The sequence below is a fragment of the Stigmatopora argus genome, chromosome 22 (assembly GCF_051989625.1).
Source record: "Stigmatopora argus isolate UIUO_Sarg chromosome 22, RoL_Sarg_1.0, whole genome shotgun sequence".
In the NCBI taxonomy this organism is placed as follows: Eukaryota; Metazoa; Chordata; class Actinopteri; order Syngnathiformes; family Syngnathidae; genus Stigmatopora; species Stigmatopora argus.
In genome coordinates, this window is record NC_135408.1 from 1,453,165 (window position 1) to 1,479,591 (window position 26,427).

The 26,427-nt window shown below is 44.8% G+C and overlaps 1 protein-coding gene across 3 annotated transcripts in view; it reads left to right on the forward strand.

The window, feature by feature from the left end:
- Positions 1-24,493: 24,493 nt before the first annotated feature.
- Positions 24,494-26,427, forward strand: part of galnt10 (UDP-N-acetyl-alpha-D-galactosamine:polypeptide N-acetylgalactosaminyltransferase 10 (GalNAc-T10)) — a 43,522-nt gene continuing 41,588 nt past the window's right edge. For 2 of the 3 annotated variants that reach the window (XM_077592670.1, XM_077592668.1), the window contains exon 1: positions 24,494-24,781. In XM_077592670.1, the coding sequence (XP_077448796.1) occupies positions 24,620-24,781 (162 nt within the window). In that variant the 5' untranslated portion in view covers positions 24,494-24,619. The remainder of the gene's footprint in view (positions 24,782-26,427) is intronic. The other variant, XM_077592671.1, reaches the window with a different exon arrangement.

Below are 26,427 nucleotides of genomic sequence, written 5' to 3' on the forward strand. Positions count from 1 at the left end.
GCGACCTATTTTTTAGGCTATAGTTACCTGATAAAAGGCTGTTAATGGATGCCTATTTAGCCTGTTGATCTCCATTTGACCTTTGTTACTTTGACATGTGATTTTTCTTGATTTCTGATCGAATAAAAACATGTGACTTATACTCCATTGTGAGTTATATATAATTTTTTCCTCTTTATTGTGCTTTGTTTGGCTGGCGCAACTTATACTCGCGTGTGAGTTATTGTCCGAAATAGACGGTATTCATAGATGCTCTATTTATTTATTATGTACAAATTTGTATCGCGGAATCAAAAATGACCTCGGTTTCTCTTGTTTAGGACAGGGTTTATGTCCCTGTCCCATTACAATCTGTTTGTTTGCTGGTTGAATTTGACATATAGTTGGGAAATCCATGGACGCTTGAAATCATGTGAGAAGTGAATGATGCTTTACACATATATTTTTATGCTTATTTTTGTTGTGTTTGGAAGCCCTCAGAATATCTTTAAGAAGGCTTACTAGTGGAGGGAAACAGTGGTAAATTCTCCAGCATGAGTAAAACCTGGAAGGAGCCCCATTACAGTGCATGTAATAAAAATGTTTACATAAAAAATCTCCCAACACATATTTTAACAGGAACTCTATTTTATTGATCATCAAAAATGCAAATATAGTAAAACGCATCATTTCTAGGAGTATGCTGTTTGTGATTTTATTTTATTTTTTTGCCGTCACTGGCGGGTGGAAAGCCATCATGCAGAACAGCTGCTCAATCGAATTATCACCTGCTTAATCGGGCCTGCCTGCTGCTTTGTAGTTTTAGCTGCCTCCCCGAGGTAAACAATTCTCTGGAAAAAGAACTTGCCTCTATGAAAGGAGTTTCACTTTTATGTCCTTAGAATCAATTTTAACCATCAAGGCAGTCACGTTGGCAGGGAAACAAATGTTGAAAGTGTCCTTCAAGGAATTCATTTATGAGCAAGCTAGAATTCATTTTCATCAAACATCAAGCAGCACATTCGCCCAGTGCTGCATCAATCAATGAAAAAGCAAAATGCTTTAAATTAAAGGGTTAAATTTTTGGTCTTTCAATTTGTGTTTGTTTTTTTCCAAGATGGCGCCGTCAGGCGGAAGCTGGAGGCAGTAGCTCTGTCCACTCTAATTTGTTCTTCGTGTTTTACAGCCTTTCTATCTTTTTTTATTACATTTGAATATTTCTTAATACTTCTTACTTTACTTTGTACTTCATAATTAATGTTTTAACAACTTTCTTTTTTCTGTTAGCCTGGCTTCTTTCTGCTACTTCTTTTTTGGAACCATTCAGCCATTCATACACATGGGATTAGCTGTGAACAATATGCAGCAGAAGGAGCAACACCTCGATGCCGCTGAAAATCCAGAGCTGGACATAAGTGCCGGGAAAAGAAGCGACGCTTCAGACCAATCATTCCATCTATTATTATGGGGAAAGTGAGATCTCTCCCCGATAAGATGGAAGAGCTGTCGGCACTTATCAGGCCAGAAATAGAGTTGAGGGGTTGACCGTTCTGTTACTGTTGATTCTTCAGCTCCAGACTACTGAGAGACTGTTCGGATAAGCTTGGAAGAGTGACTCTGCATATTTTCAAACTCGGTCTCAGTCTGCAGAAGTTCCCCATCTTGTGGAAGACTTTCTGTGTGTGGTTCCAGTTTTATCGAACTCTACAATGTCTTTTTGTGTGTGTCTGTATCCGTTTTTCCTACTGCAAACAAGATGGCGCCGCTCAAGTGGCAGCCGGTAGCGGTAGCTCCGTCCGCTCTTGCTCGTTTTATGTTTTTGCTGCTTTTCTGTCTTTTTTTAAATTGCATTTTGGTATTTCCTAATCATTTCCCCATATACTTTGCTTTGCTTTGTACTTTGTGCTTTTTGCTTCGTTGTTCTGCGGCCTTTGCAACTCGGCACCATCTGTCGCGTGGCTTGGTTTCTTTGTGCTAGTCCTAGACGTCTTTGGAGCTGTCCAGACGTGCCTCCGCTGTCATGCATGCAGGATCAGCTGTAAGCAGTGGACAATAGTGCCAGGAGATTGGACAAATGTTTGGAAGAATGATAGCGCTTATAAAGGTTTTGTTACGATCGCGCTGAGACGTCGTGGCGCGATCGGAGGGACTTAGACCCAGTAGCAGGGAAGCAGGAGGGGACGAGGCGAACTGTGCTCATGATAATAACTTTTGATAACTCAGGAAGTCTTACGAAATAACAAGGACTTGTACATCCAAAACGAAACAAAACCTGAGCATGGAGAACAGTGTCTTTGCAGCGATGTATGCAGTATCACACAGGATGATCTGACAATGACTACCACTTCTGTGGTGTTTAAATACAAACATCAGGAAGTAATTGTGAATCACTCGCAGCTGCTCGAACCCAACGGCAAGCCAGGAGGGACAAACGAGCTGCTCCTGACAGTACCTGCCCTCTAAGGGACGGATTCTTGGAGCTTGGCGGGCGGGAGTTTGGCGGTCGTCGGGCACCTTACCCTGGCTGCTCTGGGGGCCCGGAGAGTCGCCGCCGCCGACCCCATCGTCCAGGGGGCCCGGAGAGTCGCCGTCGACAACGACGCCGACCCCCTCGGTTCACCCGTAATAAAGTCATAAAAGAACCAAACTTCATGAATGTTTTTGTGACAAATAAGTATCTGTTCCAATCACTCTATCAGAGAAAAATCAGAGTTGTAGAAATAACTGGAAACTCAAGAGAGCCATGACATTATGTTCTTCACAAGTGTATGTAAACTTTTGACCACAACTATATATATATATATAAAAAAAAAAAAAAATATATATATATATATATATATATATATATATATATATATATATATATATATAAATATATGCTTATGACAAATAAATATTGTATTGCATGTTGGTAAGAAATATTTATTGTATACCATTTATATCCACACGCGGTTCGGTGTAGCGAGTGGTTAGCGTGTCGTTAGAACTGTGAGGCCGACGCGCTAACCACCCTTCCGCTAGGCCACCAATAAAAGATTTTTAATGTTATGTTTTTAATGCATTCAAAACAAGTGATGTAGAGCATAGGTGTCAAACCGATTCCAGAAAGGGCCAAGTTGGTGCAGGGTTTCCTCCCAACCCACCAAGACGACACCTGTTCACCAATCTGTTGTCTTACAGGTGGCACGGCGGGTTAGTGGTACTACGGTTTCCTCCCACATTCCAAGGACATTCATGGTAGGCTGGCTGAACACTCTAAATTCCCCCGAGGTATGAGTGTGAGCGTGAATGGTTGTCTCCTCGTGCCCAAGGATCGGCAGGCCAACAAATCAGGGTGTCCCTGGCCTCGTTCTCGAAAGTCACCTGGGATCGCCTCCAGCACCCCCCGCGGGTTGCGTGAGGTTCAGAAAAAAGAAAATGTTCTCTTACAACTGTAATCAAGTCATTGCAGTCAGGGACTGCTTCTTACAGCAGACCTCCTCATTGGCCTAGTTGTCTGCGCCGTTTCAGATGGGAGGAAAACCTGTATCCACTAGGGCCTTTCTGTAATCAGTTTGACACCTGTGATTAAGACGTTCAGGTTAAATCTCATTATGGCAAAAGACCTCTACATACGAAATTAATTTGTTCCAGAATTTTTTTCGTAACTTGAAAATTTCGTAACTAGAGTTGTACTTTATATGTAAATTCTCTAATTTGTTCTATGGTCCTCACACAACTACCAACTAAACCCTTTAAAATTGGTGTCCCAATTTTTTATGAAAGATGCGAGGAAACACAAAACTGAGTGAAAATTATAAGGAAATAATTTATTAATGACTTAAAATACATAAAGCATGTGAAAATATGCCCTGTACCACTGAAATAGTTCCATCTGCGGCCTTTATTCTGGGAGACCTAATACCCGTGTTTGTCTGCCAGATGGCGGCAAGAGCCTGTTCTACCAGGGCCGAAAGCCATCCAATTTGTACATTTTAGACTTTTACCTTTGCCCTGTGTGTGTGTGAAAATACGTGCCGCGTTGCATTTGTATGGTTTTTAATTGCTTAATAAGGGGAATTGCAATCATTAATAAGGGGAACATTTAGTCGAGGTGGACAGGTATGTAAGAGAATCTTGAAACATGGATAGCGGTTGTTGTGAGACAGCCAATTGAATTGAATTGAATTGAATGCTTTTATTGTCATTATATTAGATAGAATGAGAGCGATGAAATGAAAGCCCAGTAGAGGGTAGTGATGTTCTAAAGTGAGAATCAATGCATCCGCAACAATATTTTCAAAATAAAATAACGGGTAAGAAAATGCATTTACATTTTGGGGGATTTTGTAACTTAGATCTTTTTTGTATCTCGACTCACTCATTTGCATATAAAAAAAATTCTAACTTGAAAATTTCGTACATAGAGGCATTCGTAAGTAGAGGTATGACTATTTTTAATGTAATGGTACCATCAAGTGTGATAATATGCAACCGGTAGTATGGCAACACATTGATTTCCAATGTCTAATTTCTAATTGGGTAATTGTTTAATATGAAAAGCATTTTACCTGTAAAAGAAAATCATCCTCCTTTCCTATATTCGGTAGAATCAATAACCTGTGAGACAGGAAGCTAATTCTGCTGCTTTTTCATTGAAATTATCGACTGCGCCCGCCATCTGTGTTTTATTAGACTCGGTGGAGTAGTTTGGATTGCCAATATGCAAATGAGGGAATAAAGCATAGTCATGTGACACGTGCAAAGAATGGTAAATGGAAACTCACCAGCATGAGCTGCTATGTGTAATCATATAATATGGCCTTGATGAAGCAGCATGTGGCTCACTGGCCAAGGATTTTTGTTTTGTTTTATTTATATGCTCTCTTCTAAGAAATACATATCCTTTCTTGATCAACTGAAGTAAAGTTATTTTGTTACAGAAGTTTTTTCCCCCCACCGTTTAAAACGACAGCCATACTAGAAAGGTAAACGACTCGGAGAAATGTATTTGTATGGTTTAGTTTTAGATTTTATTTTAAAAGTAGTCTTGTTTGAATATTATCTAAATGTGCAGGTATCGTGTTCCACATTTGAGTGCCTTTTATTAAAATATTTTGCAATTTTAGAGTTGTTCTGAGATTGCTGTAATTTGTTGACTTGGGTGCTAGAATAATTAAACTTTTGATTTAAGATGATTGTTGTATTTGAAATTTACCCTTCAGGGAAAAAACAATGTACTTCCTACAGGGGTGCCAAAATAGATAGAAAAATAATTTCATGACAAAAAGTTATTTAAAGGATTAAATGCAATTATATATATATATATATATATATATATATATATATATATATATATATATATATATATATATATATATATACATATATATGTGTATATATATATATATATATACGTATATATATATATGTATATATGTGTGTGTGTATATATATATATATATATATATATATATATACCGCAACTTTTATAAATATGTATACACACATTTGAATTTAAAATTTAACGAGAAACAAGCTCCAGTGTTCAGAGAGTGAAGTTCTGTGTTAAAATAATGATGATAATTTGACAAGAATTTTCTTTTATATCTCAGTTGTAAAAAGTTACTATAAATAACAAAAACTTTACATTGCAAACAGCTTCATCTTGCATTCAAATGAAAGCCTTATGCAGCTCATGTCAATTTCCCTCCCACGCATGAACACATTCTTTCTGTCTGTCTGTCTTTCTCCCTAAAAGCATCATCATCGTCGTCATCTTCATTTCTGCCTCTCTTCCAATCTGCCATGATGAAGGTTTCTCTCATGGTGTTCACAGACACAGCTGTAGATAAAAAAGGAAAAGGGACCAATTAGTATGTTGGTGCCAGACTCAAACCACAGGAGAGTCTCCAGTCATCTCTTTTCATTACAATATACACACACACACAAACCCAAACTCCTGCAGTTCCTGCGAATCACTCTTAAATTCTAAAGGAAGAAGCAGATTTGGAAAAGTCTTCAAGAAAAAGAACATCTGTAAACTTTGTTTATGCAATCTTGCCATTAATTTCAAATAAAAAAATGTAGATTTTTCTAATTGAAAAACAACTTTTGGAAAAAAAAAACAATGGTGATTTATTGTTAGATGAGGAGAAATTATATTTTCATTGTTCACCAAAATAAAACAAGACTTAGAATATCATCTTTACCATTTTTTTTAGCAATTTGTAAAATATTTCAGCATAAAGCACATTCTGTCTAGCTGTTTGTGTCCGCACTTATGAAATTAGTATCGTTCTATTATCTTATTATAAAGTCATGCATCAATGAGTAATGCAAAACTGGAAGTGTGAGTAAAAAATACAGGTGAACTGATCAAGACAAATTGACTTAATTCAACCGATTCTCAAATACGTGGAGGCGGGCATATTTCTCATTATATTTGTGATGAAAGATGCCAAACGAGTTGAGCTCAACTGTTTGAAAGCAGAAAAATAAGGTTCACGGGTGGAAAAAGTAGCATTGATGGCAATTCATTATTTTCAGGTGAAAAAAACTGCATCGAGCTAAAAATAGGAATGTCATTGACATTTAGGAGTATGCGGCATGACGAGTTATGCGCCCCCAAATGCGCCAGCTGAGCTCCAGTGCTTCTTTTCTCTTTTCTTTAAAAAACTTTCCTACATCGTGAGTGTGTCGTACTTTGTACCCGTTGCCTTTTCTGCTGATTTGTGACTTTGTATTAATCTCTTACATGCATGTGTGCTATTTTTCTTTTGCTTTTTCTTCATCCAAAGTTATGAGTTGGAGTGCAACGAAGTTATGTTGTTAGATCTCAGAAAAGCACAAATGGAACACTTCACTAACTAGGTTAGGGTTTTGAGTGAGGGGTTCAGAACGAGAGTAGGATTTCAAACAAGGGTGAGGGTGTAAGCGGCGGTTATGTTCTAAAATTGGGATTTCAGGCAAATTGCATAGTCCAAACACAGTGCAAAAACGAAATAGCCAAAACAACAACCCTAACTGCCCACTACATGTATGCAAATAGCCTCAACACATATGCAAAAACACGACCTGACCCGAAAGTACGCTAAATTCCATGGAATTAGACAGTAGGACTACAGCTCCCGCAACTGTTGCTGCTGCACAAAGTAATAGTCATTCATACATTAGTTTTCTGAACCGCTTTATCCTCATTAGGGTCGCATGGGGTGCTGGAGCCGATCCCAGCATTTTCGGACCAGAGGCAGGGGACATCCTGAATTGGTGTCCAGCCGATCGCAGGGCATGAGGAGACAGACAACCACGCACACACTCATACCTAGGGGGAATTTAGAGTGTCCAATCAGCCTCCCATGCAAGTTTTTGGAAACCGGAGTACCCGGATGAAACCCACGCAGGCCCAGGGAGAACATGCAAACTCCACACAGGTGGACCAAACTGGATTTGAACCCAGGACCCCAGACGTGCTAACCACTCGCGCCGCTTGACCGCACTGCACAAAGTAAAATATACAGTTGTGGTCAAAAGTTTACATACACTTGTGAAGAACATAATGTCATGGCTCTCTTGAGCTTCCAGTTATTTCTACAACTGATTTTTCTCTGATAGAGTGATTGGAACAGATACTTCTTTGTCACAAAAAAACATTCATGAAGTTTGGTTCTTTTATGACTTTATTATGGGTGAACAGAAAAAAGTGATCAAATCTGCTGGGTCAAAAATATACTGACACCTGTGTTCCAGCAGCTTCTAATTCTTGGCAGATCTGCTTTTTGGTGATTCTCGGTTGAATCTTCACCCTCCTGACCAATTTTCTCTCAGCAGGAGGGGATAGCTTGTGTTTTCTTCCTGATCGGGCATCCCCGCTGGCCCTTTAAGTGATGACCAAGCACCCTGCCTTTAACAGACACTAGAATTTTAGAAAAGTCATTGGGTGCCTCACCCTGGCTGCCCTGGGGGCCGACGATCCCCTCGTCCAGGGGGCCCGGAGAGTCGCCGACCCCCTCGTCCAGGGGGCCCGGAGAGTCGCCGACCCTCTCGTCCAGGGGGCCCGGAGAGTCGCCGCCACCGACCCCCTTGTCGAGAGTCGCCGCCGCCGACCTCCTCTTCCAGGGGGCCCGGAGAGTCGCCGCCGCCAACCCCCTTGTCCAGGGGGCCCGGAGAGTCGCCGCCGCCGATCACCTCGTCCAGGGGGCCTGGAGAGTCGCCACCGCCAACCCCCTCATGCAGGGGGCCCGGAGGTTTGCCGCCGTTGACCCCCTCATCCAGGGGCCCCGGAGAGTCGCCACCGCCAACCCTCTCATCCAGGGGGCATGGAGAGTTGCCGCCATTGACCCCTTCGTCCAGGGGGCCCGGAGAGTTGCCGCCACTTATGGGCAGGCAGGAACTGGGCGGGCAGGAACTGGGCGGGCAGGAACTAGGCGGGCAGGAACTTGGCGAGCAGTAACTTGGCGGGCAGGAACTTGGCGGGCAGGAACTTGGCGGGCAGGAACTAGGTGGGCAGGAACTTGGCGAGCAGGAACTTGGCGGGCAGGAACTAAGCGGGCAGGAACTTGGCGGGCAGGAACTAGGTGGGCAGGAACTAGGCAGGCAGTAGCTAGGCGGGCAGGAACTAGGCAGGCAAGAACTTGGCGAGCAGGAACTTGGCGGGCAGGAACTTGGCGGGCAGGAACTAGGCAGGCAGGAACTAGGCGGGCAGGAACTAGGTGGGCAGGAACTAGGCAGGCAGTAGCTAGGCGGGCAGTAACTAGGCGGGCAGGAACTAGGCGGGCAGGAACTAGGCGGGCCAGCCGGCATGGGAAACCTGGTTTGTGGCTTCGGTACGGGTGGTCCAGCCGGCACGGGGAATATAGTGCGTGGTTTTGGCACGGGTGGGACTGGCGGTCCAGCCGGCATGGGGAATATTGTGCATGGCTTCGGCACAGCTGCGACTGGCGGTCCAGCCGGCGCGTGGAATATTGTATGTGGCTTTGGCACGGGTAAGACTGGCGGTCCAGCCGGCATGGGGAATATTGTGCGTGGCTTCGGCACGGGTGCGACTGGCGGTCCAGCCGGATGTAACGAAGTCCGAATCGGCTGAGGGAATCACAGTCCGAATCTCTAGCCCACAAATCAATTAGCTTGCGGTCATCCTCACAATCAGAAAAATCTGAGTCCAAACAGAGATAGCTGAGGCGTTCAACCGGGGCCGATGGAGGCTGGGGATTCTCCCTCCATTGAGGAAAAGAATAGCTGGAGTTCGAATCCAGATAATTCGGGTATTTTCACTTAGTTGTGCGAGTAGCCAGGAGTGATGGAGTGAGCGATGGGGCGGGTTATCGTTGGAGTATGAGCTGAATGGCGAGAGCGTTGGTGCGAGCGTTGGTGGCTTCCCGCTGGGTCCATGTGGTCGGATAGTTCTGTTACGTCCATGGGAGACGTCGAGGCGAGGTAGGAGGGATTAGGACCCAATCGCGGGGAAGCAGGTGAGGACGAGGCAAATTGTGCTCATAACCAAAGCTTTAATAACTTAGGAGGGACCTTACAAAATAACAAGGACTTGGGAAACGAAACATGAAACCAAACCGGACTAGGGAAAACACGTGGAATCGAGGAACAAGGTAATGTGGATGCATGGTAAGGGAATTTAGGCAGACGATCCGAATGACATTAAACTCAGTGGGATTTAAATAGACACATCAGCGACTAATTTCGAATCACGCGCAGCTGCGCGAACACAACAGCAAGGCAGGAGGGACAAACGAGAGTCGGGAAAAACAATAGCAGGCTACTCCCAACATTGTATCTCAAGGTATTATTGTAGTTATTTATTCATTTATTTTCTTTTAGTCAAAATGAAAAGATTCCACCCCCATCTCTGAGAATCAACGATGATCCTCTTTTAATTGTAGCTTCCATATTAGCATGGGAATTGCACGCGTGAATGCTGCTCCCTCTTGTACAAGTGTGCAAACAAGTGATGTTAAAGGTAGCCCAATGCGGATTAGACCTGTGTTATTTCGCTCTTTTAGCATTCTTTATGTCAACTCTTGACCGTTTGCCCGGTATGTGCTGTACTGTCCTACACTGCATACGTGTGTGTGTGTACCTTACCAAGCCTGGTTTGGCATTGTAGTAAAGGGGCAGCTGCTGCCCAAAACCCACCCTCCTTGCCCCTCACAACCTCAGCCCTTGGTCATATGGAAGTGGACCACGGCTGTGCCTGGATGGAGAGATTATAGAATAAATGAGTGATAATTGGAAGCTAGATGGGCTCAGGGAGAGCAAAAAAAGCTTAAAACAAGTAAAGTGGAGGCAAAAATGAGAGACAAAGAGAGCCCTGTTTTTTTCACCATCAGAGTTACAACCTTCACCAAGAAAAATGCATTGATTCAAAAGATATGAATGACACAGGCGTGCTCTGACGAAAAAGTTTATCTAATGTCTTTCAAATGCATATAGCATTCCTCACATGCAAACTGTGTTTGAAAATATGACTAATAACTAGAGATTCTGTTTTATATCCCACATAAATGAATACTATCAAGGAAACAATGTGGTGAAAGGTTTGAAGATAGCTGTCAGGAGTAGCCATGGCAACAAGAGCCAACATGTTTCTCACCCATCACCGGGGCATTAGTGACCCATCCGCAGCACTTTGGAATTGTTGGGAAAACAACGCGTGAAACTGTGCATTCCAATCTGCAGCGGAGTTTGTATAACGTTATACAAACATTACAACTCATTTCATATTCTTGTGAAATTGTGATATATTTCTCTTAATAGTCCAAATTGTCTTATCTCGGTGTCACAGATTTTTAGGTGATTTTGGGGCATTCAATAAAAGGTCAGATTACGTTCGATCGCTGCAGCTCCCTAGTCAAATTGGATTGAACTTCAAGTACGGTCAATGGCAATGAAAAATTAATCCATGCCAGCCTTCCCAGTTGAAATGGATTTAATGTATTTAATGGCAGTGAATGCATTAAGGGCCACAAGCAACAAAATTATCCTGGGATAAAAGGAAATTACACACACCAAAAAATAATATTCCATGATATTTTAATCATTCGGTACAAGCCAATAAAAACTAGACAGCAACCCAGAGTTTTGACACCCCTGCTCTATCCTAAACAGCCTATACTCTCTTAAGAAAAGATGACTCCCTGTCTAACCCCGAAAATCACAGGATAAACAAACCAAACATGTCACAATACATTACTGAAGATTACACAGAAAATTGAATGTTCTGCTTTGACATGAAAACTAGAGAGAAACTGCAAGCTTATTTATCTTCTCTTTTATCGCTGGGCTTTTCTTTCATACGTATTATCATATTGATGTGCATGCATTTTAATGCTTCAATTTCCACGTTGGGAATATTGGAAGCACCCTGCTCGCGGCTGAAAACAGCAAGCATCTTGGGTCGAAATCTAATCCCGGTGATGATTTTAAAAGCCGGTCGACACGACACCATTATTTACCCAGTAAATAGACCGACAACAGGGAGAAAAGGGAAAAGAAGTGTACAAGTAACATGAGTGGAGCAGCCGTGAAATATGGATTCACTTCAGCTATGCTTTCGGGGCCAAGGTCATACAGTGTCCACGCTATTAGATGTAGATATACCAATCTACATTACTGCGCACATTATGAGGCTTTTCTATCCTTTTTAAATAGACTGTAAATTTAAGTGACTGTGAAGTGATGCTTACCTCATGGCTCTGTTATACTGTGGCATAAACCATCATAGAAATCGACTTGACGCAAAACAAGATGCTGCCCTCTTCAATTTTCCTTCAGGCTGGCCGGTGACTGGAATAAATGCATGCCTTACCCATGAGTTCTCATTATTTATATACTGTATATATGTACTCGTATATTTACAATCAATAATGTCAATCAAAGGCTAGATGAGATCGATTCCCACTCCGTCACGGTGTGATTTTTAAGTGCGAATGGTTGTCTGTCGATATGTGTGCCCTATGACTGGCAAATAGTGTATGGTGTAGTCCGCTCCAGAATCTCACGACCCTGACAAGATGCGGAGAGGGAAATATATATGTGTATATATATATATATATATATATATATATATATATATATATATATATATATATATATATATACACATATATATATATATATATGTATCTATTTACACATATATATATATATACACACATATATATATATAAATTGTAAATCAAGGGGCGTCTTATATGAGAGAAATTATAAAATTCAACGAATTTAAGGCAATTTTAAGGGTACGGCTTAAACGCAGAGGCGGCTTATTAGTTATATTTGACATTAATGTCTGGATTTGATGAACAATTTGCGACAAGACACACAAAACACATGAAAAGAGTGCACAAGTGAGGAGAGCCTTTTGCGGCGGCATTTACACATGCCGCCATCTTGGGAAAAAAGGAAAAAATAAATGTATAAATCATCAATGGTGGAGTTGATTGTTTAATCACAACCTTGCCAGATTTAGTCATTTAAACACAAAATAAAAGGCAACCTTACCGTTTTTCTCATTTGAACTGCTTTTTACGACGGAATGCCATTTTCTTCCAAACATGACTGGCTGGTTGCTGCTTTTGTCCTTCCACTTGACAAATTAGCTATATAGAACAAGGAGAGAAAAAAAGATTAGATAGCAAGTGTCGGATGAGCATGGAGCCATAAAGAAAATTCCGCTTCCACTCACTACACCAGTCATGGCCGATTTGCCGTGTGAAAGTGTAATTCCTCTGGTGAATTATCACTCCTCGACCTTTCCCAGCATTACGAAAGGGCACTTACACCCATAATTTTCCCACGAAGCGGCCGTCAGGCTGCTTTATCACCATTGGAATGGACGCCGGATCACCGCCATTGTTTCCTTTGACTCCGTATAAACTGTAATAAATACACTATTGTCGCAAAACCTGTTGACTAATGATGTTATATATGCAGGTTTATTAACCATTCCAGAATTGGAAGACAGTTTGGGGAAGATTTTTGAAAAAGGATCCATTTACATTACTATGGTATTTCAGATGCACATTTTATGTGTGAAAATGTTTTGCTCAATAAAGCTTTCACACTTAAATTTTATTTGAATACAGATTTAAGTGTGATTCTAATTACCGGAGGGCTGTTGCAAATTAATGCTAGTGTTGGACTTTTTCGCAAAGGAAAACATGGATGTCCATGTTACTATGCTAACTAGTAAGAAAAAAATGCAGTTCTGAAATATGTAGGACACTTTCATCTTAATCTCATCTCATCTCATTTTCTGAACCGCTATATCCTCATTAGGGTCGTGGGGGGTGCTGGAGCCTATCCCAGCGGCGGGGGACACTGAATCGGTGGCCAGCCGATCGCAGACTTTCATCTTGATGTCTTTTTTAATAACAAAAGTAGCGGGGCTTAATTAGTTTGGGTGACACTTGTCAATGTGTTCGAAAACAAGTATAAGATAAGAGTAAAGAAGTGTGAGAAAATAATTTGAATTTTTTTTATTAGCTTTCAGGCAGACTCGTGCTGCTCCCTTTAGTTTCGCTCCCTTGAAATTGTTGAAAAGCTTTTTGGTGTCTGTAACAACTGCCTTTAAAACTACCATTTAAAATGTTTTTGATACTGTGATACATGAAGTGCAATGGATGTATTGTACTGAGTCCAGAAATTACTTGACATTTCATGGGGAACAGTTCTACAATAACCCACATTAAATATTAAACCAAGCTGTAGTATCCAATATTCTATGTTGATTCCACAGTGTTTGGCCCCTGGCCCAAAAAGAACAGATTTGTTGCGTTTAAGCCTAAAATACATTAGTATTTTATAAAGGATTTTCATAAAAGCCTCTTTAACAGTTCCTACTCAAGTCGCATTTGAGTTTATAATGAGTCGGACGAGGGAGGGAAATGTTCTGTACGACGTCCACTCCGAGGAAGATGTGCAGGTTTCTTCCTCGTTGTGGGGGTAACAATTAATTGGCCACATTTGTCTGCATTATCTACTGTGAACAGAGCCAGCAGAATTACACGAGAATTGCCACCCAGCTCAATTCTAAAACACACACTTTCATCCCAAACTCTTTTCAGCCATGTTTGTATTTTAGGACGGTTTAATGCAAAATGTTCACCCTGACACTACTTTTCCATGCTTTTCACAAAAACGTTAGCGTTCTTCAAATGTACTACAACAGAACATACGCTTCCATGCCATTTGGTCAACACAACGATTGAGATAAATTAGGTGTGAAATATGAACTGTATTCTTATATTTAATCTTGCACCCTTCTGCACTCTTATGAATTTAGTCACTAGAATAGAATTTTTACTGACACCTACAGGTCAAGGCCTGTCATCACTTTGTATATAACACACCCCTTTTCGTGTTCCCGCCTAAAGTTTGTCTCCGCCTAACTTCTATTAAATACCATCACCGACCGAGCGGACGGCGTATCTGGTTGGGGAACCTCGACGTGGACGCTGGCTCTGTCCGTCCGCTCGCCCCCTTCTTAGGAAGGGTGGGGGCTAGCCAAGGGGGCTAGCCAAGAACAAAGGAAGCGGACCGAGCGGCGACCATTTTGAGAGCGGTCGAGATGAGGCCTCCCTTCCAGATAACCTCCTTCGGCCGGGAGTTAAAACTACCACGTGTTTTGCTGCTTCCTCTGTATGAAGATTATTGTCGAGGCAACCCAGCTTTGACATTAGTAAATGGCTTAAATAATGATGTTGGCCTGCCTTCTACTGTCTTTTGGAATATGTGAAAAGTTAGCGATAAAGATGTTAAGTAGTTCTCTTTCAACAGCTGAATTGATTGGATGTTATATGTGGCAATATTTCAGACTAGGTGAATTCAACAGCTGAATTGATTGGAAGTTATATGTGGCAATATTTCAGAGAAGGTGAAATGGATAGCTTATTATCACTTTGACACTAGCTGTACAATAGTTAGCTGATCGTGTTCACAAAAATTATGACACCAATGTTTAATAGGTTCAACAAATTGTTCTAATAATGAACACAAACAGAAGAAGCTATGATAAATAGTTACCTCTACTGTACTATATCTTGTTTGCCAAATAATGATTGCAGGAGTGTATACTGTAGATGCGTCACCAAAAGTAAATTTCACCCTAAATACATTTTTGGCACCACATCTAGATCAATTTGTTACAAATCACCACGGCTGCGGAACAGAGTGGGACCGAAGGCGCAGGAAGCAGACGACAAAAGGGGAGTGCTGGTGCACAAACTTAGGGTTTTAATGAAAGAACAACAACAGAAAAACCCTTAAAAACATAAAACTGGGAAAAAATTACGAAGTATCAAACTGAAGGGGAAGCACACAGACAGGGGGACGCACAACGATGAAAAGGCGAAATAACCAAAGACAGAAAAATACTCCCACACTGACGCACACAAAACATCTTATCTCATCTCGTTTTCTGAACCCCTTTATTCTCATTAGTGTCACGGCTGGTGCTGGAGCCTATCCCAGCTGACTCTGGGCCAGAGGCGGGGGACACCCTGAATTGGTGGCCAGAACAATCGCAGTGCACAGACGGACAACCATACACACTCACACCCAAACCTAGTGTCAGGCCCCAGACTAGACTGGTGGCTGGTTGTGCCTGTCACCCAATCACAGGTCCATCCCCTAATGACACGAGTGCTGCCAGGTGTGAGTCATTACCCTACAAGGAGTATTTCAGGCCACCAGTAACATGACCATGCTGCTGGATTGTCTAAACAGAATACTGTGAGGTACCCTCTTGCGTTTTTCCTTGCCTGTCTTACTGATACTCGACCTCTTGTTTACACCCAGGATTCCGACCACGCTCTTCCCCCATGACCACGGATCACGGACCATGGACAATGACCACGGATCACGGACCAAGGACAACGACCACGGATCACGGACCAAGGACAACGACCACGGATCACGGACAACGACCACAGATCACGGACCACGGACAACGACTGCGCCTTCGAACCTGTACACGCCACACGGACTCCACGGCAACCGACCTTCCCGCTACGGCCATCAACCCGCCTGCGCCGTCCCCTCTTGTGCTCTCCCGCCTCGCGGACGATCGAAATAAATATTTGAACTAACCAGACTCGCACCCTCGCCTGCTTTGGGGTCCTCCATCCGCTTACGTAACAGCACAATACAGCCCCACCCAGACCCTGAATTGCAGTTCCAGGTGGAGGTCGACGCCTCGGGGGTCGGGGTCGGCGCTGTCCTCTCCCAGCGCAAGCAGGCGGATGGGAAGTTGCACCCCTGCGCCTTCTTTTCCCGTAGGCTGTCCCCAGCTGAACGCAACTACGGCATTGGAGACAGGGAACTGCTCGCGGTGAAGATGGCCCTGGAGGAATGGCAACACCACCTAGAAGGGGCTAGCCAGCCGTTCACAGTTCTGACGGACCACAAGAACCTGGAATACCTCAGGTCGGCCGGGAGGCTAAACCCTCGCCAGGCGGTGGACCATGTTTTTCAGTAGATTTCATTTCACGCTGAACTATATCCCGGGTTCCAGGAACGGGAAGTCGGATGCGCTATCCCCCGTTTTTCAGTCCCCGGACTTGGAGGAGAAGCCGCCAACGATCCTACCTCCCTCCTGCATGGTGGCTAGTATGAGGACGCGGCTGGAGGCCGAGGTATTGAGGGCCCAAGAGCTGGAGCCGGACTCAAGAAGAGGTACGCAGAATTACCTGTATGTTCCAACCCCAATGCAGTCCAGGGTACTAGAATGGGCCCACACCTCCCGCCTGACCTGCCACCCGGGGGTTGCCCGCACGCAGGCGGTATTGCGCCAACGCTTTTGGTGGCCAACATTAAGGGCAGATACGCAATCTTTCGTATCTGCCTGCCATGTGTGCGCACGCAACAAATCCTCCACCAAGCCAAGCTCCGGTCTCCTCCTTCCACTCCAGATTCCTGTTACGATCGCGCCGTGTCATCGTGGCGCGATTGGGAATCTATTAGGACCCAGCCGCAGGAAGCCGGAGGGGAATCGAGGCAGTTAGTTTCAAAACACATCTTTTAATAAATCAACAGGGATCTGCAAATCAACTATGGCTTGGAAACAAAACGGCAGCATGCTGCGCGCATGCATGAACAGAAGTAACGATCCAACAATGGTACTATGACTCATTGATCTTTAAATACCAAAACAGGAAGCAATCAGCAGATTGACTGTAGCTGCTCTCTGACGGCACGTCAGGAGGGACAAACAGGCCACTCCTGACAGTACCTCTCCTCTAACGGACGGATTCTAGACATCCTAATGCCGAATGTCCATGAAAAGCGAAAAACAAAAATCAGGGAGGGAGGGCGGGTTACCTCCATTCTCATCGTCCGGGGGCGTCCCCGCCAGCCCGTGAAGAGACGAGGGAGGGGCTGCTCCGGCGGGCGTCCGCGCCGGCCAGTGATGAGTCGTAGGAGTGGCCGGTCCGGCGGGCGTCCGCGCCGGCCAGTGACGAGGCGTGGGAGTGGTCGGTCTGGTGGGCGTCCGCGCCGGTCGGTGACGAGGTGTCGAGTTGGGCGGTCAGGCGGGCGTCCGCGCCGGCCTGAGACGAGGCTTAGGAGGGGCCTATCCGGTGGGCGTCCACGTCGGCCCTTGGAAAGGAATGGGAGTAGCCGGTCCGGCGGGCCTCCCTGCTGGTCCTTTAAGTGCTGGCCAAGCCCCCTGCCCTTAACAGACACCAGAATCTTAGAACGGTCGTCAGGCACCTTACCCTGGCTGCTCGGGGGCCGCCTGCCCCCTTGGCCGGGAGGGCCGGAGAGTCGCTCTCGCCGTGGCCGGCCCCCTCGTCCAGGGGCACCGGAGAGTTGCTCTCGCCGTCGTTGCCGGCCCCCTCGTCCAGGGGCGCCGGAGAGTCGCTCTCGCCGTCGTCGCCGGCCCCTCGTCCAGGGGCGCCAGAGAGTCGCTCTTGCCGCCGTTGCCGGCCCCCTCGTCCAGGGGCGCCGGAGAGTCGCTCTCGCCGCCGTCGCCGGCCCCCTCGTCCAGGGGCGCCGGAGAGTCGCTCTCGCCGCCGTCGCCGGCCCCCTCGTCCTGGGCGGGCAAGAGCTGGGCACCAAGGAACTGGGCAGGCTGAAACCGGGCACTCAGCACACCGGCCGCCACGTGGTGGCCCATCCGAGATGGCCAGCCGACAAGGTGAAAGACCTCACTGCTGCGCCTCCCCAAAAAAACAAGACGGGCGGTGTTCGAAACTCCTACCTGAGCCTCCTCGCCGGCCGCCACGCGGTGGTCCCTTGTAGATGGCCAGCCGACATGGCAGATGCTGGTCGGGGTAATTCAGGTCGGAGTAATCGGAGGAGTATTGGTCAACGTCCTCCGGTGGAGCGTATCGGAGTCCGAATCGGCTAAGAAAATCACTGTCCGAGTCCGAATCTCCAGCATACAAATCTATTAGCTCCCGGTCGTCCTCACCTTCAGATAAGTCAGAGTCCCAACCGACAAAGATTTGGCGTTCCAACGGGGCCGATGGAGGCTGCGGATTCTCCCTCCATTGAGGAAAACGCTCGCTGGAGTCAAATAACTGGGGCAATGAACTGGGGGTGTCGGAACCTTGGTATTATTTAGCTGTGCTGGCAGCCCAGTGCGACGTGTTGAGTGGAGGGTGGGTTTAGAGGTGGATGGAGGCTCAGAACTACCTCCTAGTCGGGATTCCTCCGCTGCCAGAACGTCTCTGAGGTGCCCACACAAAGGCATGTCCATTATAAACTCCCCAAAAGACTTTGGGGGGCTTCTCGCTGAATCCATGTGGTCGCGGGGCTTCGAGAAGGGTGGCTGGCGTCGACGAGAGCGTCCGCGCGAGCGTGGGTGGCCTCCCGCTGGGTCCATTATGGTCGGATCGTTCTGTTACAATCTTGCCGTGTCGTCGTGGCGCGATTGGGAATCTATTAGGACCCAGCCGCGGGAAGCCGGAGGGGAATCGAGGCAGTTAGCTTCAAACAACATCGGCAAAACGGCAGCATGCTGCGCGCATGCATGAACAGAAGTAACGATCCGATTATGGTACTATGACTCATTGATATTTAAATACCAAAACAGGAAGCAATCAGCAGATTGACTGCAGCTGCTCTCTGACGGCACGTCAGGAGGGACAAACAACCCTAACCCTACCCTCAGCCCTGGAGACAGCCGTCCTCCTCACGCAGCATGTTTTCCGCCTGCATGGAATTCTGGCCGACATCGTCTCCGACTGGGGTCCACAGTTCACTTCGCACGTCTGGTTTGCCTTCTGTTCAGCCCTGAAGATCACTGCAAGCCTCTCCTCGGGATATCATCCGCAGTCAAATGGTCAGTGTGAGCGCAAAAATCAGCAGTTGGAGGCAGCGTTTCGCTGCGCCACCCATGCCGACCCAACCACCCGGAGCGAACATCTGCCCTGGATCGAATATGCCCACAACTCCCACCCTAATGCCTCCTCCAACCTGTCCCCTTTCAAGTGCTCCCTAGGCTACCAACCCCCTTATTCCCTTCCCTGTAAGCGGAGATTGCCGTGCCCTCCATCCAGGCACACCTGACCAGATGTGGCCGTATCTGGGAGAAGGCCCGGGCTGCGCTTCAGCTTGCTTCCAACCGTGCCCAAGGGCAAGCCAACCGCCGTCATGCCCCCGCACCAGCCTACGTCGTGGATCAAGAGGTTTGGCTGTCCACCCTCAAGCTCCCACCGCCCCTCCGCATCCACCCCACCTTCCACGTTTCCCAGATCAAGCCGGTCACGACGAGCACTCTTTAACCCCACAACCCTCCCCCACCCCCTCCGCTGATGATCGAGGGGGGCCCGGCATTTCTGGTGGAACGGCTTTTGGACGTCCTCTGCCGGGGTTGCGGCCTGCACTGCCTTGTGGACTGGGAGGGGTACGGTCCTGAGGAGCACAGCTGGGTTCCTGCCCGCCACATCCTCTGCAGGGACCTCATCAGGGACTCCCACCGGGAAGCAACCGACCTTCCCGCTACGGCCATCGACCCGCCTGCACCGTCCTCTCTTGTGCTCGCGGGCCACGGACTCCACGGCAACCGACCTTCCCGCTACGGCCGTCGACCCGCCTGCACCGTCCCCTCTTGTCCTCGCCCGCCTCGTGGACGATCGAAATAAATATTTGAACTAACCAGACTCACACCCTCGCCTGCTTTGGGGTCCTCCATCCCCGTACGTAACACCTAGGGGCAATTTAGAGTGTCCAATCAGCCTACCATGCATGTTTTGGAATGTGGGAGTACCGGAGTACCACAGGAGTGTGGGTTACACAAGGGAAAGAGCCAGAAAAGACATAGCAGGTGAAACACCTAGACAATCAGGTCGATAATAGGACACACAAGGAAACACAGTAACCCCTGTAAGGCACGGATCCCAGACATCCCAAACAAAACTACTAGTCTTCACCAAGAAAAAGGAGGGCGGCAGGAAGCCCGAAGGGGGGCTAGTGCACTGTCCACAGCAAAAAAATCCCTGAATGTCCAAAAACAACAACAAAAAAAACCTTAATCAGGCAGTCATCCCAGCCGGTCCACGAGGAAATGACGGGCTGGTCCATCAGGCCGTCGTTCAAAGTCTCCATCATCAGGGTCGCCATCTAGTGACCGGACGGGCACAGAAGAGCGGGGTGCCAGGACAGGCGCAGAGGAGTGGCACCCAGTATCAGGAGACGGCATTTGAGAGCGGCACGAAGGAACTGGCACTTGACAGCGGCTAGAGGGATCCACCACTTGAGAGTGGCTAGCGGGATCCACCACTTGAGAGCGACTAGCGGGATCCGCCACTTGAGAGCGGCTAGTGCAGAGGTGGGAAAACAATTCCAGAAAAGGCCGCAGTGGGTGTGGGTTTTTGTTCCAAACTATAAGAGGAAACCACCAATCTGGTATCTTAGAAGTGCAATCAGTGGATTACAGTCAGGTGCTTCTTGTTCCAGCAGAAACCTCATTGGTTAAACTGTTTGTGTTGAATCGGTTGGAACAAAAACTTGCAGCCACAGCGGCCCTCGAGGATCGGTTTTCCCACCTCCGGGCTAGTGGGATCCAGCACTTGAGAGCGGCTAGCGGGATCCAGCACTTTAGAGCGGCTAGCGGGATCCGGCACTTGAGAGCGGCTAGCAGGATTCGGCACTTGGGAGCGGCTAGCGGGATCTGGCACCTGAGAGCGGCTAGCAGGTTCCGCCATTTGAGAGCGGCCGCCAGGATCCGGCACGGAAAACGGGGAGCCGGCTCGGGAACTCGGACGTCGACAATCTCCCCGCTCCTCCTCCACCGCTGGAGCGCCCACCGCCGCCTCCAGGTGAAAAGCGTGGCCTGGCCAACGGCCTGAACGCCATACTCCTCAGCGTCATGATGCGCTGGAAACAACCCCAATCTGTATTTCCCTGTAGACCACAACGTGGAGGACCACGGTAAATGGCCAAACGGGAAATCCAGTAGGGGTTTGTCGACCAACTGTCCGGGGAAGCGTCTGTGGGAAATGAGTCCAAAATGGGCTGACACAAACAGGGTTTACTCCTTACAAAATGAAAAAAAGTAATCCGTGAGCTTCCCGCTGGATCCATCATTGGTGTGAGTTATGTTTGCCTTGGCTGCGGACCAGAGCAGAGAGCAGGCAACGAAAGGGGAAATGCTAGTGCACAAACTTAAGGTTTTAAGGAAAAATCAACAACAGAAAATCCCTTACCAATATAAAACTGGGAAAAAAAATAACAAAGTACAAAACTGAATGGGAAGCACTGTGAAGTAATCTTGAAAAGTAATCAAATAATGTTTCACATCTATGACATCACCTTCAATCCGTGTCATGCCCATGTCATAGATACCTTCCATCCACATCACAACCATCGGTTTCAAAACCATGCATCTTTGTAATAGGGTGTCACTGTCCCGATGCATCTTTGTAATAGGGAATTTGTATGTCCCTTGTCATAGAGAATTTGTATGTCATGAAATCTTGCCCTAAGTAAAATATCGGCTGTGGAAGTAAAATCATCGGACCCACCACCTCCGTACTCTCCTTCTGCAGAAGCTTCAAAATCTCACTCATCTGTCTCGGTGTGCTTTATTTGTGTTCGACCTTGTGAATGTTCATAGTAGACCGGACAAGCACACAGAATGAAAAGGCGACATAACTGAAGACAGAAAGATACTCACACGCCGATGCACACAAAACACGGGGTTTAAATAGACAGTCAGAGGTTGATCACAATAACAACACCTGAGTCACAGCAAATGAAATTCACACACGATCACGCGAACAGGGCACACAAGGAAACACACTTAACCATCAAAACCACAACAAAACATGACACAATTAATGGATTTGCCAGCTATTTCCACTGGAATAAAACAGAAGCCTGCCCCAAATAAATACTTTCACCATGTGCCATTCTAGCTGTCGTTGCGGAACTAATCAGGCACTGCTTAAATTGGGTTTTCCAATCTCGTAAACTGCCCACACCCGCTTGAATGCCTCGTCCAAAAAAAATGCCATCTTTTTTTCCATTATGGAAGGCTTCAACTCAACATACTATACTGTAAGAGTGGGTGTCAGATGCTTATACAGTCTGTAAATGAATAGATGAATGCCTTGAAGAATTTAAACGTTTTAACTGTTTGCCTCATTTAGAGCAAATTTCATTCATAACACTATTAAACTTCTGGAAAATGTTGGACTTTGGACATTGTATACCGTAAAACAATCCTCAAATGTTCTCTCCATCTTCACCCTATGAAGCCAACTATATCATATGTATATTTGATACAGCAATCCACATGAGCAATAAGAGACTTTCTCCCTTCAAAAACTTGATGTATAAATACAATCAGATACACGTATGTGTTGCATATTAAATCTAACAAAAACATCTTTGAGCATGAGGACCTGATGTATAAAATGGAAATAAAATATTGACACTTACATTTGATTTGTTTGTTTGTTCTGAGGAACCATTAATGGTTCAAAATGTGAAAATTTTTAATCTTCTACCAATTTTTGGGATTTTACAGAAAACTTGTGGAATGTAAATACTCTCATGGATTTATGAATTCATTCATTTATTAATTTTCTGTACCGCTTTATCCTCACGAGGGTCGCGGGGGGTGCTGACTTCGGGCCAGAGGCGGGGGACACCCTGAACCGGTGGCCAGCCGATCGCAGGGCACGAGGAGACAGACAACCATTCACTCTCTCACTCGTACCTAGGGGAAATTTAGGAAATCAAAGTACCCACAGAAAACCCACGTCATTTGACGTCAAATAATTGTGGTTGTGCCCTTTCCACATTGTGTCGCCAAATCTACTGCAATTGACCGCACAAGTGCAACATGTGTTACTTTGGCTTATCCAGACCTCTGGACAACCAGACGAGAAAGAAGCTTTATTGCTGGCCTCTTTGTTTGTGATAATTCAATCGGTTCTGCGTCTCCACTGGCATAAATTATGGATGAATCTGGCATGGGGGCTCTGGGATTTATGGAAGCAGGCTTTGAAAGGAAATCATGGGTTCGGGATGAGGAAAGCCTGTCCATTATTGACTTGATGGAGGGAATTACTGATTGATTGAGTGACTGTCTTTGGCTAGCATAAATATATTCTTGTCTTACTCACGCTACTTTATCTGAAGGCGGCAAGCCTAACTGGGAGGCGGAAAGTGTTGAAAGAGCAGTGCACTATCCTTCACAATAAAACAGCCGTGACTAAGCACGCTCCAAAGGGACACGAGACAAAGGTGTTATGTATAATGTAAGATTTGTCTGTCTGTCTGCCTGTGTGCATCTATGTAGGTTTTGTTATGAATTATGTGCTATAAGAATTAACTTAAAGGTTTTCGTACCAAAGTGATAGCCACTAATTTGATCATTGTGTCTGGGCAGAGGCTTCACAACAATGTGTGAAAAACAGCAGGTAACACTGGGTGTTTGTTGTATAAACAAATTAGTTGTGTTCTGGCAGTTGTGGAGCTTTTACTAATTTGATCATTCCTGGCTTGTCTATACATCCTGTTCATTTAGTTGAAAAAAGGTGTTATATCTTGAGAATATTTTACCTCAACAAATGTTTAGGTTAGCGCCCACTTTGGGTGGAGGCAATGAAGGCTTTAAATATGGAGTCAGAATAACGAGAATCTTGCTTTTTCTCAAGTAAATAAAGAGAACAGGTCATGGAAGCTTCAATAATGTCTTGCCTATATTTTTGTTAACACTTGTTTCACCAGATGTTTCAGAACAAAGAAAAGAACATCCCACAGTCTGTATATATGCATGTATGTTTATTCATTTCTTATCCTCACAGGAGTTTCTCTTTCTTTTCTTTTTTTTCCTTCAAACATTACCACATTGAGTGAAACAGGCTATATATTCACTTTGGGTATAGTGAGTCTCACAAAAATGTAGTTGAAAAATAAGTATACTGTACTTTTTTTTTAAACATACGCAACGCCTACTATTATTGTGAAAAAAAGAAAGAGAAGTGGCGTCATCCTCCGATTGCCTATTACTTTGAAAGCGCTGCACTTTCGATACTGACTCTCAGAGTGAAAGTTGTCCACCGTGGAGGAGGAGAAGGAGGTGGAGGAGGAGGGGAGGAGAGGGGAGAGCAGCCTCCTAGTGTGCGGGAGATCGTTCACTTCCGCCTGGCGACCGCTGCTTCCTTCCCTCGACTTGTTCATCTCCCCAAAAGCAATGAGACGAAAGGAAAAGCGGCTGCTGCAGTTCGCAGGGCTGCTCATAGTGGTTTTACTCTTCCTTCCCAACGTTGGTCTGTGGTCTTTGTACCGGGACCGGGTGTTCGACCGACCAGCGGCTACCACGGCGGACGGACCGGGCGGCGTCCATCAGAAACGGGTAAGCGGGGTCGAGGTTGATTAGGATTGTTTGTAGCTCCGTGTGTGGAGCCAGGGAACTCTCCATGGTCCTGTACTAGGTTCAGGGACTATTATGGAAGCTTAACTCGAACTAGTAGTGAAGCACACAACAAAATCAGCCATTATCTAAAATGTGAGATACACCTTATTGTGATCTAGCACAAGAACGCTACAGAAAATACTGCATTTTTAAACATTGTTTCACGTTTACTTCGGTCAACTGGAGTCCTACCTTTCTTGTCAAAAGACTTTTGACCAAAAAATTGGGTACATGTTCTTAAGAAGCAGAGTTAAAAAAACAAAAACAAACAAAAAAAACTTCCATCTGTCCATTAACTGGACCTGGAGTGTCATCCATCAATGCATTTCTATAGCTAGCTCTTAAACACAATTTAGTTTTTTTTTTTTTTTTAGCGTTGTCCTTTTCTACTTCGTATTACACAGAAAACTTTGACCCCCCAAAATTCTGGTGATAGAGGACCCCCAAGTTGGTTTCAGGTTGGGTATCTGCATATCCTATTTGGGTCGGGTGATAACCACTTTTATCTCGAGAGACATCCTGGGCAGCTGAGTTATGGCAAAAGATGTACGGTATCAGATCATTTCTATTCCTCTTTGAAACGTGAAGCTGCTAAAAATTAGCAGGAGAAGCAGGGTACACCCCTGACTGCCATCCTTCCATTTTACAGGGCTTCTCTCATATGCACTGGGTAACTGGGGCCAATCCCAGTTGATTTTTGGCAAAAGACAAGGTTGTTAAAAAACTGACCTTTCTCTTTAGACCTATTGTAGCAAGGGATTATGTAGATGCAGTTTAAAAGAATGCATAAAAGGCTGGATTTGAACATGGAGTGATTTTGTTTCACGTTGCACCTTCCCTAATAGTTCGGTTGTTCATATTCATGAGGCAAAACATAATTGACGGGCGGCCTGGCTGCTGAGTGGTTAGCGCGTTGGCCTCATAGTTCGGGGTTCAAATCCAGGTCAGTCCACCTGTGTTGAGTTTGCATGTTCTCCCTGGGGTTGCGTGGGTTTTCTCTGGGTACTATGTTTCCTCCCACATTCCAAAAACACGTGTATATGTGTATTTATGCGTATGTGCATGTATGTGTGTATATATGTGTGTGTGTGTATATATATATATATATATATATATATATATATATATATATATATATATATATATATATATATATATATATATATATATATATATATATATATATATATATATATATATATATATATATATATATATATATATATATATATATATATATATATATATATATATATATATATATATATATATATATATATATATATATATATATATATATATATGTGTGTGTATATATGTGTATGTATATATATATATATGTGTATATATATATGTATATATATATGTATATATATGTGTATGTATATATATGTGTATGTATATATATGTATATGTATATATGTATATATATGTGTGTATATATATACATATATATATATATGTATATATATATGTGTGTATATATATATACATATATATATATAAATATATATATATATATGTATATATATGTGTATATATATATATATATATATACATATATATATATATATATATATATATAT